The 15,414-nt window shown below is 42.9% G+C and overlaps 2 protein-coding genes across 3 annotated transcripts in view; one reads left to right on the top strand and one right to left on the bottom strand.

Annotated features, from left to right (window-relative positions):
• Nucleotides 1-289: 289 nt before the first annotated feature.
• LOC129859110 (ligand of Numb protein X 2-like) overlaps nt 290-15,414 on the top strand; it is a 42,107-nt gene continuing 26,982 nt past the window's right edge. Inside the window, exon 1 of one of the 2 annotated variants that reach the window (XM_055928489.1) lies at nt 290-709. The gene's annotated coding sequence lies outside the window, so the exon portion shown is untranslated. Of the gene's footprint in view, nt 710-12,554; nt 12,651-15,414 lie in introns of those variants that run through there. The other variant, XM_055928488.1, reaches the window with a different exon arrangement.
• Nucleotides 709-12,508, bottom strand: LOC129859112 (pancreas/duodenum homeobox protein 1-like). Its single transcript, XM_055928492.1, has 4 exons — nt 11,569-12,508; nt 10,710-10,783; nt 5,413-10,523; nt 709-2,937 (listed from the first exon to the last, which is right to left on the bottom strand). The coding sequence occupies exons 3-4, from the start codon at nt 5,807-5,809 to the stop codon at nt 2,561-2,563; spliced, it is 774 nt and encodes a 257-aa protein (XP_055784467.1). The 5' UTR covers nt 5,810-10,523; nt 10,710-10,783; nt 11,569-12,508; the 3' UTR covers nt 709-2,560.

The following is a 15,414-nucleotide window of genomic DNA, read 5'->3' as shown; positions in this document are numbered from 1 at the left end:
TATCGGTAACAAATAGTGCTGTATTATATTCGGAGGCGGGGGGAAAACAACGGCACAAAATGCACGACAGGTGGCGCGAGAGCTACATTAGTCGCCAGAGCGACTCCTGCGGTTCAGGTGTCCTGAATGTCAATTGCTTGCATCAAATTAAAAGCTGTCAAATACCACTTTATCTCCTTTCAAACATTTTGAAATACAACAAACAGGCCTAGGTTCAGGTTGCATTCTAGGCTAGTAAGGCTACAAAGCTGTGCGTAAAAAGGCATGATTGGTTCCAAAGCGCCTTGTTGTCGATGAGTTCATTAACCCTACAGTAATTGCACACTGGGCTTTTCTGTTGACCTGTCCAAAGGTCCGATTTTGGGCTGCTGTTGGTGAGTGTGTGCAGACGACAGCAGAGTTTAACATGGACATCGGATCAGTGAATGATCTTCCTTACGACGACTTTGTGAAGGTTTTCGGTACTGTGGTGGAGAAATCTCCAATCATACCGGCCCGCGGTATGGTCCCGCGCCCTTTGCTGATCTGGAGGCCAGTATAAACTATTTCATCTCGCGCATGGCCCGGCTCAATACGGAATACAAGGACCATTTGGGTTCCCCTTCGTGATATGCACACGGATTAACAACAAGACGACCATCGCTAGAGGAGGACTCCGGGAACGGGTGCCATCGATGAAGTGAAGAAGATCTGTCATGTCCGTTTACAGGTGCTCTTGGTCTCGGACATACCCAACAAACTATGGCCGTGTTTGAGAACATCAAAACTGTAATGTATCATAGGTCAATTGCAGTGTTGGAAAAAGTATCCAATTGTCATGCTTGAGTAAAAGTAAAGATGCCTTAAAATAAAATTTCTCAAGTAAAAGTGAGTCACTCATTAAAAAAAAGTCACTCATTAAAATACTAATTGAGTAAAAGTATTTCGTTTGAAATACATTGAAGTATCAAAAGTAAATTTAATTGCTAAAATATACTTATGTATCAAAAGTATAAATACTTTCAAATTCCTCATATTGGGCAAGCCAATGGCACGATAAAAAAATATATATATATATATGTTTTGTTTGTGGATCGTCAGGGGCACACTCCAACACTCAGACATAATTTACAAAGTAAACATTAGTGTTTAGTGAGTCTGCCAGATCAGAGGCAGTAGGGATGACAATGGATGTTGTTTTGAGAAGCGCGTGAATTGAACCATTTTCCTGTCCTGTTGATCATTCCAAATGTAACGAGTACTTTTGGGTGTCAGGGAAAATGTATGGCTCAGTAAGTACATCATTTTCATTAGGAATGTAGTGTAGTAAGAGTAAAAGTTGTGAAGCATATACATAGTAAATTACAGTACAGATAACCCAAAAACAACTTAAGTACAAATATTTAAAAGTATTACTTAAGTACTTTACACCATTGGTAAATTGTGATTGACTACAAAAATAATTAGTCGTTATTTATGATGCAAGGGGATTTGTAAATCAGTCAGTCGTCAGTCGCCTGCACTGTCGGCTGCAATGTCAAACACGCCCCACGACTGACTGACGTGATGACTTACGGTTTCGTGTGGTTTGCCTGCTGTGTTGAATGTGCTTGAATAGTGGATAATAATGTCAGCATTATTGTTGTGGGTAAAGGCGTAATTGTACAATGTACCAAGTAATTAAATAACTGCAGATGTTTCATTTTACTTTATTCTGATTTCAAACTTGAACTTTATAGCTTAATAAAGAATTCAAAATACAGTACATTATTCACAGTGCCTATCATTAAGACATCAATGATGTGATAACATTAAGTACATAAATAGGCTATATAATTGGTGTGATTGACTAATTTCTGTCATATAACAACTTATCAGAAAATGCGTCAGTATTGGCAATATTGACAGAATCATGTCCCGTGCATAGACTGCATATATTTACATACATAAATTAAACGTGGTTGTACACTGCCAACATTTTCAGAGAAAGTATCTGAAGTGCATTGATTTTAGTAAAGCAATCAAAGTAGCTAGATGCCCGACGTAGCTCTCAACAGAGTTGTGTGGTCTGTCTCACAACTGTCTCTCCAGGCAGTGGGTGCTGCCCTCTTCTGGCAACGCAACGAGAGGCTGCAGACCAGAGCAGTGGGTCTGTACACGTATGTCCAATGCCAACTATCATCATCAGTGCATGACCCGCATGTCCTCAGCACGACAACATGAGGTTAAAGTTCAGTCGCAGAATGATGATATCGCAGACAATGAACCTGCAGTCCTCGCCTTTCACCTCGCTTCAATCTGTCACCGCCGATAATGTACATGAATAATACCAACCGAGTCTGTTTGAACGAGGCTGCGATCACACAGGCAGCCGAATTCTGATATTTTTTTGCACTAATTGGTCACATCAGTCACATCACATCAGATCTTTGCACGTCAGGTCTTTTTCAGAGCTGAGCTGATTGATCAAAATACCAATTACTGAAAAAATATCAGAATTCGTCTGCCTGTCTTAACGCAGCCTCAGAGCGTCCCCTTTCCTGAGAGTCTGTCCAGTTTTCATCCATCCATATCAGCCCTGCTAGGCCGAGTCTCTAGAACCTGACATGGAATGGGCGTGTAAGGGTGAGGGGGGTGTCGTGGTGGTGGGATGTCCTGCCCCCCCGACTCCCACCCCTGCCTCATCGTTCAAGTCTCCTGACGTAATGGACGAGTCCTGCTCGGGGTCGACCCCCCTCACTCTCTTCTTGTCCTCCTCCTTTTTCCACTTCATCCGTCGGTTCTGGAACCAGATCTTGATGTGTCTCTCTGTGAGGCTGAGGGTGAGGGCCAGCTCGACACGCCGCGGCCTGCTGATGTACTTGTTGAACAGGAACTCCTTCTCCAGCTCCAGGAGCTGGGCTCGCGTGTAGGCCGTCCTTGTCCGCTTGTTCTCCTCCGCCTCCACCATGTAGGGGCCTGAGGAGGGTGGGGAGGGAGGGGGTGGGGGACATGGGGGAGGAGAGGTTGAGAGAGAGAGAAAGGCAAAGGGGAGGGGTAGAATGGCGTATCCAATTTTGTGGCACTCAAGATGAACTAAACATTGTATCCTGCCACAGTGCAAGTCCCAGTAAAGCCTCAATCTAGGTGAAATTGGTAATGACTCCCCATTTAGAACTCTAGTGTACCTATCTGAAACACACACAGCAGCACATTGGCTGAACACAGTCAGCTCACACACTGATCACCAAAGACTGTATAGAAACAACTCTATTGGGTAACTGATGGTAACTGAAACAAACAGTACACCATGTACGTCACAGGCCAACTCTCACAGATGCCGATGCAGCTTTAGTAAGATATGTACTATACTGAACATAGACGGAAAGTTTCTATGTGAGGCATCATATATTATGTGAAGAACAAAGCCCTGAAATGAAACAAATCACTCTCAAATCTACTTGGACCACCACAGCACATTGAATTTTACATAACTGCACATGTATCACAAACACTCACAAATGGATCAATAAATTGGTTTGAAAATTACTATTAAATACTAAAAAGAAAGAATAGGTCTATAGCTACATTTTTATTACTGAGTAAGTTGACGAAAACCAACAACGAAAACCAACAATAGTTGAATATCGTTTATAATGCGTGTAATCTCTAGTACTAGTCTATATTTAACAGCAATTTCACCTGAAAAGGTTTCACTAACTTTAAGGCTTCATTAGGATCAGCCCGGATCAGCAAGGCAATTTAGAGACAGTCCGTGAAAAGTTTATTTCAATGAATCACTTTTATTTCAAGTGAAGGTATAGGCCTACATGGTGAAGGTATACCCTTATACTTTCCCACTGTTACCACTACAATTAATTTGTGTTTTGAATTCTGAAATTATGGCTCACTTGTTAAACTTTCGTTAAGATATATTGGTGAAGGGAGTCGTTGATTTAAAAATAAACAATTAAAATCTATTCTATTCAATACTTGATCTGCTTCATAGATTTAGAGTTGACTCATTCTTGCAGTGGTTGCGTTTGTCCGTTGAAGAAAATATTTTCACTGAAATAAACTTTTATCGAAATGAGTTAAGAAAAGTTAATCGCTTGTAAAGTTACATGATTTTCTTAAATAATAAATAATAAAAACACATATCGCCTAATGAGGTTATAATAATTAACACATTTCTATCATAATTGTCTTAATAATAGGCCTATAAACAATATTGTTTAGATCATCTTTGATGAATGTTGAGTTGAGAGAATAATTGTCTATAGGCTTACGCAATAATTGAGAAGAACCGATTCTGCTTGAGACTTATCAACTTTTCCACTTGTTGTTACCCTCAATTTATTTAACAAATTCAATCCATAGTAACATACATTCGCTTAATTGAAACCAACGCAAATGCTGTGTGAGTGGTTTGAAAACTTGTTGAATTATTTTAGCCAAAAAATGATAATAATCATAAATGCTCCCATTGACCCGCTGAACCGAGTTGATTTAAAATGGCCGCAACAGAAAATACTTTTAGGACTAAGAGTTGACTCATTATTTTCTGTTATCCCTAAACACTCCACGTTAATTATATACCCTTTAATATATTTTACATTAAAACATATATTGATATAACTAAGGCTATTGTAAGACACTTTCATATGTAATAAGAAACATTTTTCATGAAGACTTATTTGGATCATACCTGCCATTAGCAAATCATTAACCAATAAATAGCCACAACTGAAATGTTCACCTATTTGAAGTAAATCGGAACTTGGAAGTTGAGGCACACCTTCAGAGGCACACAAAACATTGTGGTTTATATGAGGGGAACACGGGTCCTTTACAGATTAATTGACAAGGTAAACTGACACCCACCCACGACATACTGTATATTGTAGACATCATGATATCATTTAAGTCCTTATACGTGCACAAAAGCCTCGGTATATTCAAACTTCATGAACATTTATGCCGACTAACGTTTGGTCATTCCTAAGGCCTATATTCACAGCAGTGGCATAGCTAGCCTAAACACAAAGCAGCAATATGGTATAATGAATGCGAGAGTTAAGCTAAATAGATTTTGAATTATACTTAATGTTCAGTGTAATTTTTGATGAATTCTCTATACATAACACTCACTCCCTTGCTATTGGCAAAATAAAACTCCTGAATGTTCAATTGTTAACTATTGAGGAAATACTTTTGTTGAAATATTGTGTTTAGATTTACTTGTCTAATATTTGTACAGTATAAAATAATGTGTTCAAACTAAGTGTTCAAACGAATCAATTTCGATAGGCCTACCATAAAAGAAAGTTCTGCAATATTCCTATAAATGTGTGCGTAAAGATTCCTTGAGAGGCCATTGATTAATTCCTTTCTTTGCAGCACTGCGGTAATAATAACTATGAGAAAATGTCCAAGGTGACTGCAGTGAGTTACCTGCCCACTGTCCCTTCCAGGTGTGCGCGTGAGACTTGGTGGTTTTCATCCAGGGGAAAGGCAGGTGATATTTGTTCCTATCGGCACACAGAGCCAACCCCCCCGGGTATTCGTAACCCCCTGGCCCTGGCTGGAGAGTCTGCTGGGGCGCCTGGGGGTGGTGGAGCTGCGGCACACCCGGGTCCTCTCGCATGGGAATACTGTACGGAGCAATGTCAGGGAGACACGCCTGGTCTAGCCCTCCGATGGAGGGCGAGGAGTAGACGGACTGAGCCTGCCGGGCCATGTAGAGGCAGGGCGGAGGGCTGTGGCTGTAGTCCTCGCTGTGTGGTCTCTGGTAGGCGCAGGAGTCCTTGAACAGCTGCGCGGGAGAATAGTAGTGCTCTTCTCGATTCATGACTGTCGAGGGCCAGGGCTATCCAACGGGTGTGTGTGCACACGTACCTGCGCCCTATAGCCTACGCAGCGTGGAACCTTGTGCTCTGCTCTACCTGTGCTGCTCGTGCGCCTGGCGCCGCTATAGGCCCTGGACAGGTGTGTCATTACCATGTGACCCTGTTGCACCTAAGCCATTGGTCTCACTGTTTACACAAAACGGAAAAGTTCGCGACTTAGTTTCTATTTGTGTCTGTATTCTCTGCCCCGCAGTCCGATAATGATTGAACAGAATGTACCGTGCGCAAATCAATGCCCTCGGTAAACACTGCACTGTTTGGCGCGGGTATCTGAGACCCACCTGCCGCCGGGTGGTCCTAATGCAGCGACCGACAGGCGAACGGGGGAATCCGCGGGTCCTATCTCTGCGCGCAGACAGGGGTTAATGCTACCGAACACCTTATCAGAGAGATTGTGGCCTGCGAGACCAATCACGGTGAGAAACGCAAACAGAACGTGTCTTCAGAATGTCAGCATCATCACGGCTTGCTTTGGCTTTGTTGGTGGGAAAGAAGAAGAAACGATGGGAGTGCAGTGCCTGTATGTGGATGTCACTGCCATCGAACAATGTCAGCCATTGAACAGTTACACTGAGTGTACAAAACATTAGGAACACCTGTTCTTTCCATGACATAGACTGACCAGGTGAATCCAGGTGAAAGTTATGCTCCCTTATTGATGTCGCATCTTAAATCCACTTCAATCAGTGTAGATGAAGGGGAGGAGACAGGTTAAAGTAACCAAACGGTCGCTTGTCCGAATCCCCGAGCTGACTAGGTTGAAAATCTGTCGATGTGCCCTTGAACAAGGCACTTAACCCTAATTGTTCCTGTAAGTCGCGCTGGGTAAGACTACAAATGAAAATGTATGTCTGCCATTCAGAGGGTGCACTAGTTTGAGTGTGCCAAGAACTGCAACGCTGCTGGGTTTTTAACGCTCAACATTTTCCGTGTGTATCAAGAATGGTCCACCACCCAAAGGACATCCAGCCAACTTGACACAACTGTGGGAAGCATTGGAGTCAACATGGGCCAGCAGCCCTGTGGAATGCTTTCGACACTTTGTAGAGTCCATGCCCCAACGAATTGAGGCTGTTCTGGGGGCAAATATGTTGTACATTCAGTGTAGCCTATATGAACGTAGTTCTCTTATCAATATGCGATTGATAGAGGGGGAAATCGATAGCCAGATGTTACAGGCCTACTCGCATCGACTGACCCTGGTGATAAGCAACTTAGATTGGGAGGCGGTTGTCTTGGAAACTTGACAATGTGAGGGGGATCAAAGACCACGTCCTAACCTAACACTCTCCTAGTTGGATACCTTTTAGTGTTCTGTCAAAAGTTTCCGAACCTGCGACTTTTAAAATCCATCCCAAATGGCTCATTTAACACAATTTAACGGATCTCCTCTGGTTACTATATTAACAAACAGCATCAGAGCTCGTGTCTCCCGCTGCCACTTTCCCTGTGTTTGCTGGTCATTTGGCAGACCGGTGGTCGCTCCATTAAACAACACTCCTCGTGGAAAGAAAAGAGGAGAGCCAGGGTGTAAACCAATTATCATGGAGTGAGGAACAGAACTCAATTAGCGCGCGTGGCGCATGGAAATACACGTCTCTCCAGGACCTCAACTGAGGGCAAGGCAGCAGTTAAGGCCCATGACTTAAAAGGTCCAATTTATTACGATGTTATAACTGTAATGTTATAAAGCACTATAATTTATTTCAGCTAACCTTGCAGGCCATCAATAACCATGCTTCTGACAGAAGAAATAGAACAAATGCCAGTCAAACACACACAGAAACGAATATGGCAGCACTGAGTTCTTCAAGAGCACTTACACCAGTATCTTTAATGGGGCACTCAGCACCTGCTATAAAGTTCAAGTAAACCAATTCCATACAAATCAGTCCATGTAATATCGCTTAAAGGTGTTTATACTTGCTCGTTGTTTGAAAAGGAAGAAAACTGTTAATCCGCGTCTAATCCCCGCTACACTGGAGACGCACAACGGAGTTTATGAAGCATGACTGCGTAAAATGCCATTTAGACCCCCTATCTATGGTTTTAAGTGAATGGTTTTAAGTGAAAGGTAATGCGGCGTTGCTGAACCCTTTGCGGACGCACGAAACCATATGCACTGATTCAGAAACTGGGTTGCAATTAAAAAGCCTTTAAGGGCTTGATATGGAGCGCAATAATTGTTAGTGCTGTGTAGGCCATTGAGAGGGGCCATAGCCGTATATAGTGCATCACGGGCTATGGACCCAAGGGTTGCTAGAAACACCAGATGGAACGTATTAATTAGTGCTGTAGGGATCGATGGTTATAATGATTGAGGGAATGGCAAGCTGTGGATGCGGATGTTGCCTCAGCCCCTGGGTTAACCCCAGGAGCGCCTATGGAGCAGCATTGAACTATTTCAATATTAAATTAAATTGCGCCAACAATATATTTGATTCATTATCACAATCCAAAATAACCAAATTACATTCTAATACAATTATTATCATTGCCTAAAAAATGATGGTAATTCAAATTAGGCCTATTGAAGTTATGTCCTTATTGGCTCCCAAGTGGCGCAGTGGTCTAAGACACAGTGCTTGAGGCGTCACTACAGACACCCTGGTTCGAGTCCAGGCTGTATCACAACCGGCAGTCATTGGGCGGCGCACAATTGGCCCAGCGTCGTCCAGGATCGGCCGGTGTAAGCCGTCATTGTAAACACGACCATTTGTTCTTAACTGACTTGCCTGGTAAAATAACGATCGAATAATACAATGTATTACTGTTATTAGCCTATTACTATCAACGGCTAATTATTGAATTAACATATTTGGATAATGGATTCAAGAAAAAAAACTGGTTTTACAGAACCCGAGGCGTGTCACGGAAACAGCAGATATGATTTATTTAAGAAACTGACGTTTCTGACAAAGCGGGTATATACATATCAAGAAGACACGATAAAAAGTGCTTACCCAGTGGCGACAGCCTTATGTAAACACGACCAACTGTGAGGAACGACAGAACAATTCAAACGACATTAAAATCAAATCTATTCTGAGTGAAGAAATTACAGCACCATTAATCAAACTATGCGAGACAGTGAAATTAAAACGGCAAATCAAGTTAATGTCCAATCGAAAGGGTTATACAAAAAATCTCCTTCTACATTATGGGATTTTATACTTTATTGCATTTTGTGGGACTAATTGTGTAGACTATATTTTAGTTAAAAACCATTAACATGAGAAGAGAAATTTGAACGCAAGGTAGGTTAACGACCTGACCAGACAAACTTCCCTGAGCCCTATGGTTATAACCTATGACAAGACCCAAATCAGTTCACTCTGTTGGGAGAAAACTGGTATCCCTATACATAGTGCAAGGGACATAAAAGCAAAAAAAAAGGTCAAAGGCCCTAGGTATTGTAAGTGCAGATATCACGGTCTCCTGCTGGATTATAAGGCACATTACATCTGTGGAAAATGGAAAACACCAAACCTCAGCCAGTCTACCCTGGGTACCCCTGTAGACTATGCAGGTATGACTTCGGTAACCTGAACTCAGTTACTCAATCTGGATTGATTATCTCAAAAGGTTTTACCAGCAACTTGCACTCAGGACTAGACTCTAATACTGTCACTAATGTCAGTTTACAGATTGTACCAGAGATTCACAATGAATTAACAGAGCTGAATGCAAGACAGGGTAAAGTGTTTGTCAAAATAGGGAATAGAAATAGGAAAGACACTCCTAGTTAAAAGATCAGAAGAAACAAAGACAATTTAATTAGTTATACTTGTCACAACCTTACAACAGCAACCACAGTCTTTCTCACATTCTAAAACAAACACACTCTCTTTCCAGTCATTCAATGGGTATATTTATGTATTTGAGGGGGGGGGACCTCCTCTGGGTAACGTTACAGCACTCCCTCCAAGGTTATGTCACACATGGCTCCTTCCACTGGGCGTGTCCTTGACAGGTGAGCGTGGTCTGCTGCACTGGTTTGATTGATAGAAGGTGTGGCCTATGGAGTGAGAGCTTGCCCTGGAGTGGACTGAGGAGGAGGAGCTACTGTCAGTGGAGAGAGCGGTCTCTACAACAGGGTTTCCCAAACTCAGTCCTAAAGCCTCTCCTGGGTGCACGTTTTGGTTTTTGCCATAACACTAGACAGCTGATTCAAATAATCAAAGCTTGATGATGAGTTGGTTATTTGAAACAGCTGGGGAAAAAAACAACATTCGCCCAGGGGGGTCCAGGACCAAGGTTGGAAACCCTGGTCTAGAAGAAGGGGAGTGTCCTTCATGGGGACTGTGTGTTTTGGGGACAAAGTCTCTTTTGTGACCAGAGGCTCTTTATGTCAGTGTTTCTTGTCTCTATGGCTGCCTCTGTCATTGTCATTGTCCCTTCTGTCTTTGTAGCTGTCTTGGCCTGTGTTGCTATCTTAGTCTTAAAGATGGACACAAAAGAGACAAAGTTCTCAGCTGTCTCTATGATTGTCTTTGTCCCTGTGTCCCCTGTGGTCTTTGTATTCCCAATTGTCTCTGGGTGGTGTCCTGCCCCCTACTATTTGATGTCTGTTCTCCTGAGTGGTCAGCAGGGCGGCGCTGTGGAATGGTGTTGAGCAGGAAACGCTTGTTAATGCTGCGCAGCGGATACTTCATCCTGAAAGACAGTTGAACCAAAGTTAACACTGCAAAGCCAGCAAGGCCTTCGATATGAGCCAGTAACTTTGACACCGGTCTGTCCGGGTCAGTCATACCTTGTCAAGAGTCAAATACATTCTGCACTGAAAGCCAAACACCCATAACAGATCCTTTACCAGATCCTTTGCTAACACATCCCACTCACCAGCCTGCTGGACCCATGGTTTCTGCTTGCACCCAGCCCTATTGGTCTCCTTCAACAGCTCATCCAATGCACGTCTACATGAAACAAGGGGGGAGAGAGAATACCTGACCACTGTGACTGACCCAAACTTAAGGAAATCTTTGACTATGTACAGACTCAGTGAGCATAGTCTTGCTATTGAGAAAGGCCGCCGTAGGCAGACCTGGCTCTCAAGAGAAGACAGGCTATGTGCAAACTGCCCACAAAATGAGGTGGAAACTGAGCTGCACTTCCTAACCTCCTAATGACCATATTAGAGACACATATTTCCCTCAGAGTACACAGACCCATAAATAATTTGAAAACAAAACCATTGTTGATAAACTCCCATATCTCCTGGGTGAAATACCACAGTGTGACATCACAGCAGCAAGATTTGTGACCTGTTGCCACAAGAAAAGGGCAACCAGTGAAGAACAAACACCATTGCAAATAAAACCTATATTTATGTTTATTTATTTCCCTTTTGTACTTTAACTATTTGCACATCATTACAACACTGTATATAGAAATATGACATTTAAATGTCTTTATTCTTTTGGAACTTTTATAAGTGTAATGTTTACTGTTAATTTTTTATTGTTTATTTCATTAAGTATTTATTTATTTCACTTGCTTTGGCAATGTAAACATATGTTTCCCATGCCAATAAAGCCCTTAAATTGACATTTAATTGAGAGAGAGCAAGAGGGAGACATTGACATATAAATGGGGCTAAAAAGGGAGAGTAGAGAAAGAGTAGAATAAAAAGTGAGAGGAAAAACAGCAGAATGTAAAGCAGAGAGGGAGAGGCATTACAGCAACAGTAACTTAGAGGTACCTCATGTGTCCTGGGTTGACCTGCTCACTCAGTAGTATCTTGTCTCAGTGGGAGAAACTGTTATAGCTGCCCTTTGACCACAGACAAGTGCGCACAGGATCTCTCATGCACGCACATTATTTTACTATCAATGGTGCACACACACATCAATCTCTATTCTCACTGTATCTCTCACACACTCTATCCTCCCCCAAACTTTGAATTTCCAGCAGCTGCGACCCAAAAATAACACCCTACTAGTTTGGTGTATCATTACCTTGCTGAATCTCTCAACAACAATTCAGTCGCTAAGTGAGATTTAGCTATTAATGCTACAATTGATTGAATAACAGTACAACATAACTAGCTAATCATTTACAAGCATAACATGAATAGCAATCGACCTAGCTGCTGGAAAACAATTAACTACAATTTAAATAGCATAATAAATCCCCTTGACATAGCTAGCTATAGTAGCTAGATTGCCTTTTAAAACACCGATAAAATTCACATCAAGCAAGAAAAAATCATACTGGCAGTAGGATAGATTATAATATAGTTATCCAACTCGCCACCATCTGCCATGGTGTAGTGATCACTGTAAAAAAAAAAGAAGCAAATTAATAGAGCCAATGCTAGCTAATGATTATTTATGAACATTTCTGTTTACTTCTCCTCCGCGGGGGCTTTCGAGCAAGGACCTCACAAACCTACGGTCCGTAGCAGTGCCTTACGTAAAATCAGATTTCATTATGTAAAATAACAGAAAGAATGACATAAAAACACACACATTATCTTGACATACATTATAACAGTAAAGACGTAATCCAAAATAAAAAATAAATGGCTACATTTATTTTCAGTAGTTGGTTTCGATCAGGCATGAAATGAAGCCTCTAATTTCAGTTTTAGATTGACATTGCGAGACCCCGCCCCCATCTCCTTGACTGACTGCTGGAACAGAGCAGTGGGCGGATGCTTCACCGCAAACGGGGGCGTTTATGTGCGGCTGCTGCCGTTCGTCTTCTTGCGGTGTGATCGAGGTCAGGTAATTGTCCCCTCTCGGGGCCAGAGTTCTCTGCACCAAGGAGAAGCCGGAATAGGTAATATAATGCATGTATCTTGCTCACACTATCACGATGTCTATATAGCTTTATTGAAGTCGCTATTGTCTGTCCACGAGCCATCTATCTCCGCGCTATTCCACGGACCGAGAAGGAAGGGGGGGGGGGGGGGGGGGGGGGGGAATCTGACAATCAGACAGACACTCCGGCTGGTTCGCTCACCAGACCAAATGATAAGAATTGTGTTACAGTCATCTAAACCATTATATGATGCCTTTGAGATGGGGCAGTGAATGAAATGGGTATACTGCAATTTGAAAAGATAGCCTTTGCGATATGCATTTTTTTCTCCCCTTCATATTAAGTCATTATTTTAGTCCGCTTTTTACAATTGCTATTCTACACATTGAAACGAATCATGGAGTGAAAATTGCACCTTGAAGTTGTATTGCTTTTTGCAAAGAATTCCAAGAGGATTAGGCTGTTGAAAATCATGGGAGTGGTATTTTGCACAGGGATTGTCGTTTTATTAGCCTACTACCTTATGAATTAACGTGATCAACTGTACCAGAGGGCAAGGAGACATCGCGTTTCTCCCTTGTCTGGCATGCAGATTGTTGTTGCCTAAATGTTATAGCCAAGGCCTATCCATTTATTTGGGAAGGCAACAGGACAGACGTCATCTTCTTTGTGCATTATCCGGTGCATTTCATTTGTGCGTTAGTCGCTGTAGGCAGTGACAGCTGCAACGCCTTGTCTGCTACTGGTATCAATAGAGAGAGCATGGGAAAGCAAGCCTTTGGAATAACAATACAATAACATGGTGGCCATAAGGCGCCGTGTAACACAGCAAAGACAATGACACACACGCACGCACGCACGCACACACACACACAATTTGAGAGAGATAAGTGCTGTTCTGGGAAAATAATATAAGATCCTGTGCTGCCTAGAAGCTATTAAATATTTCTCAGTCTTATATAATGCCGCACAGTATTTAATGACATTTGCTGCTGCAATCCAATGATGTTGAAAGTAAGATCATATTTAAGTGCTCTTGTAACTGCTGTAAAGTGCTGGCAGAAGGATGCACACAGAGGGCGAGAGATAGAGACAGGCAGAGAGAGGGAAAGAGAGACAAAGCGAGAGAGACATCAGAGAGAGACAGGCAGAGAGAGAGAGACAGAGAGGAAGAGAGAGTGAGAGAGAGAGGGAAAGAGAGACAGAGAGAGAGACATCAGAGAGAGAGAGACAGAGAGGAAGAGAGAGTGAGAGAGAGAGGGAAAGAGAGACAGAGAGAGAGAGACATGGGGGGAATGAGAGAGATCTAACTTAGAGGCTGCATTAGCCTTGCATTTCAAACTCATTCACAGTAGTGGCTGAAAGACACTGCACTCACCCACAAAATCATACCCCAAGAGCATCCACTGTGTGTGTACATATGCGTGTGCGCGTGTGTGTTTGCGTGATAAAATTATGTCAGATCTTTGTTATGGGAACAGAGGAGCCTTGTGTCCACATGAATAATGCATCTCCAGCTGCAGGATAGACACATGCAGGCACACACACACACACACACACACACACACACACACACACACACACACACACACACACACACACACACTAACACACACGCACACGCGCACACACACACACACACACACACACACACACACACACACACACACACACACACACACACACACACACACACACACACACACACACACACACACACACACACACACACACACACACACACACACACACAGGAGCAGGTAGTGGTACTTTAAAGACGGAAAAGGGTACCAGCAGTCAAGGAGACAGAAGCAGGTTGTCACAGAGATTAGAAGCAAGTTGTCATGGATACAAGTTACACAGAGGCACGTAGTCATGGAAACAACAGCCATGAAGACAGGCAGAAACGGCAGTGGCATAGTCAGAAGGGCCAGAAGCGTTCAGAACTTTGAGAATATAGCCAGCAGCAGATAGAAGTGTACAGAAATAGAAAGAGAGAGAACACTCCTCTATCTATCCATCTCTATCTATCTCTATCTATCTCTATCTACACAGCTCTGAATGTCAAGCTCTACTGACCATGCTCTGTAGCCATGGAGACAGGGGCAGACCCTCACACAGACAGGAGGCTGCATCTCAACAGTCTATAGGGGCTTCCTCTCCGATCTGAAATACACAGGAAAGGGTGAAAACAATGTGGTGGATGCCTATTGAGCATTTGCTATGATCTCTCCGTTTCTTTCCGACCCATGCAGATGGAGGAAAGGAGATAAATATAGAGGCTGGTAGTCAGGTGTTACTAGCTTGGATCTGCTTCCTGCTAAAATCCGCCTCCTTGTGTCCATGTGTGTTTATGAGCTCAGGGACATGGCTAGAGTACTGTAGTATGGGAAGTGAGTCTAAAAGGCTTTGGACGTAATGACGAGTACACAATGCATTAGTTCTGAGGACGGCTCAGCCTTGGGGAGTTGGAGGAGTGGATGGCTGTGTATCAGAGCTGCATTGAGTTTTCCATTAGCTCTGGTTCTCTCATGCTGTAGAACCTGACGCACGCACGCACGCACGCACGCACGCACGCACGCACGCACGCACGCACACACGCACACACACACACACACACACACACACACACACACACACACACACACACACACACACCTGCAGGAAAAAGGCAAAGTTCACTCCCCAAGTGTCACTCTCAGTGATCAGTTGGCAGTCTTCCACTTGTTTTTCTTGTCGCTATATCACCCTCTTTCTATATCACACTCTTTCTATATCACCC

This window comes from Salvelinus fontinalis, chromosome 7 (assembly GCF_029448725.1).
Source record: "Salvelinus fontinalis isolate EN_2023a chromosome 7, ASM2944872v1, whole genome shotgun sequence".
NCBI classification, from domain to species: domain Eukaryota; kingdom Metazoa; phylum Chordata; class Actinopteri; order Salmoniformes; family Salmonidae; genus Salvelinus; species Salvelinus fontinalis.
This window is presented reverse-complemented; position numbering and strand designations above follow the sequence as displayed.

Excerpts from the sequence above, each read along its gene's own strand:
- LOC129859112 (XM_055928492.1), bottom strand. The coding sequence starts at position 5,809 with ATGAATCGAGAAGAGCACTACTATTCTCCCGCGCAGCTGTTCAAGGAC. Across the intron at positions 2,938-5,412 it reads CTGGAAGGGACAGTGGGCAG|GCCCCTACATGGTGGAGGCG; the intron begins GTAACTCACTGC and ends CACCCTCCTCAG.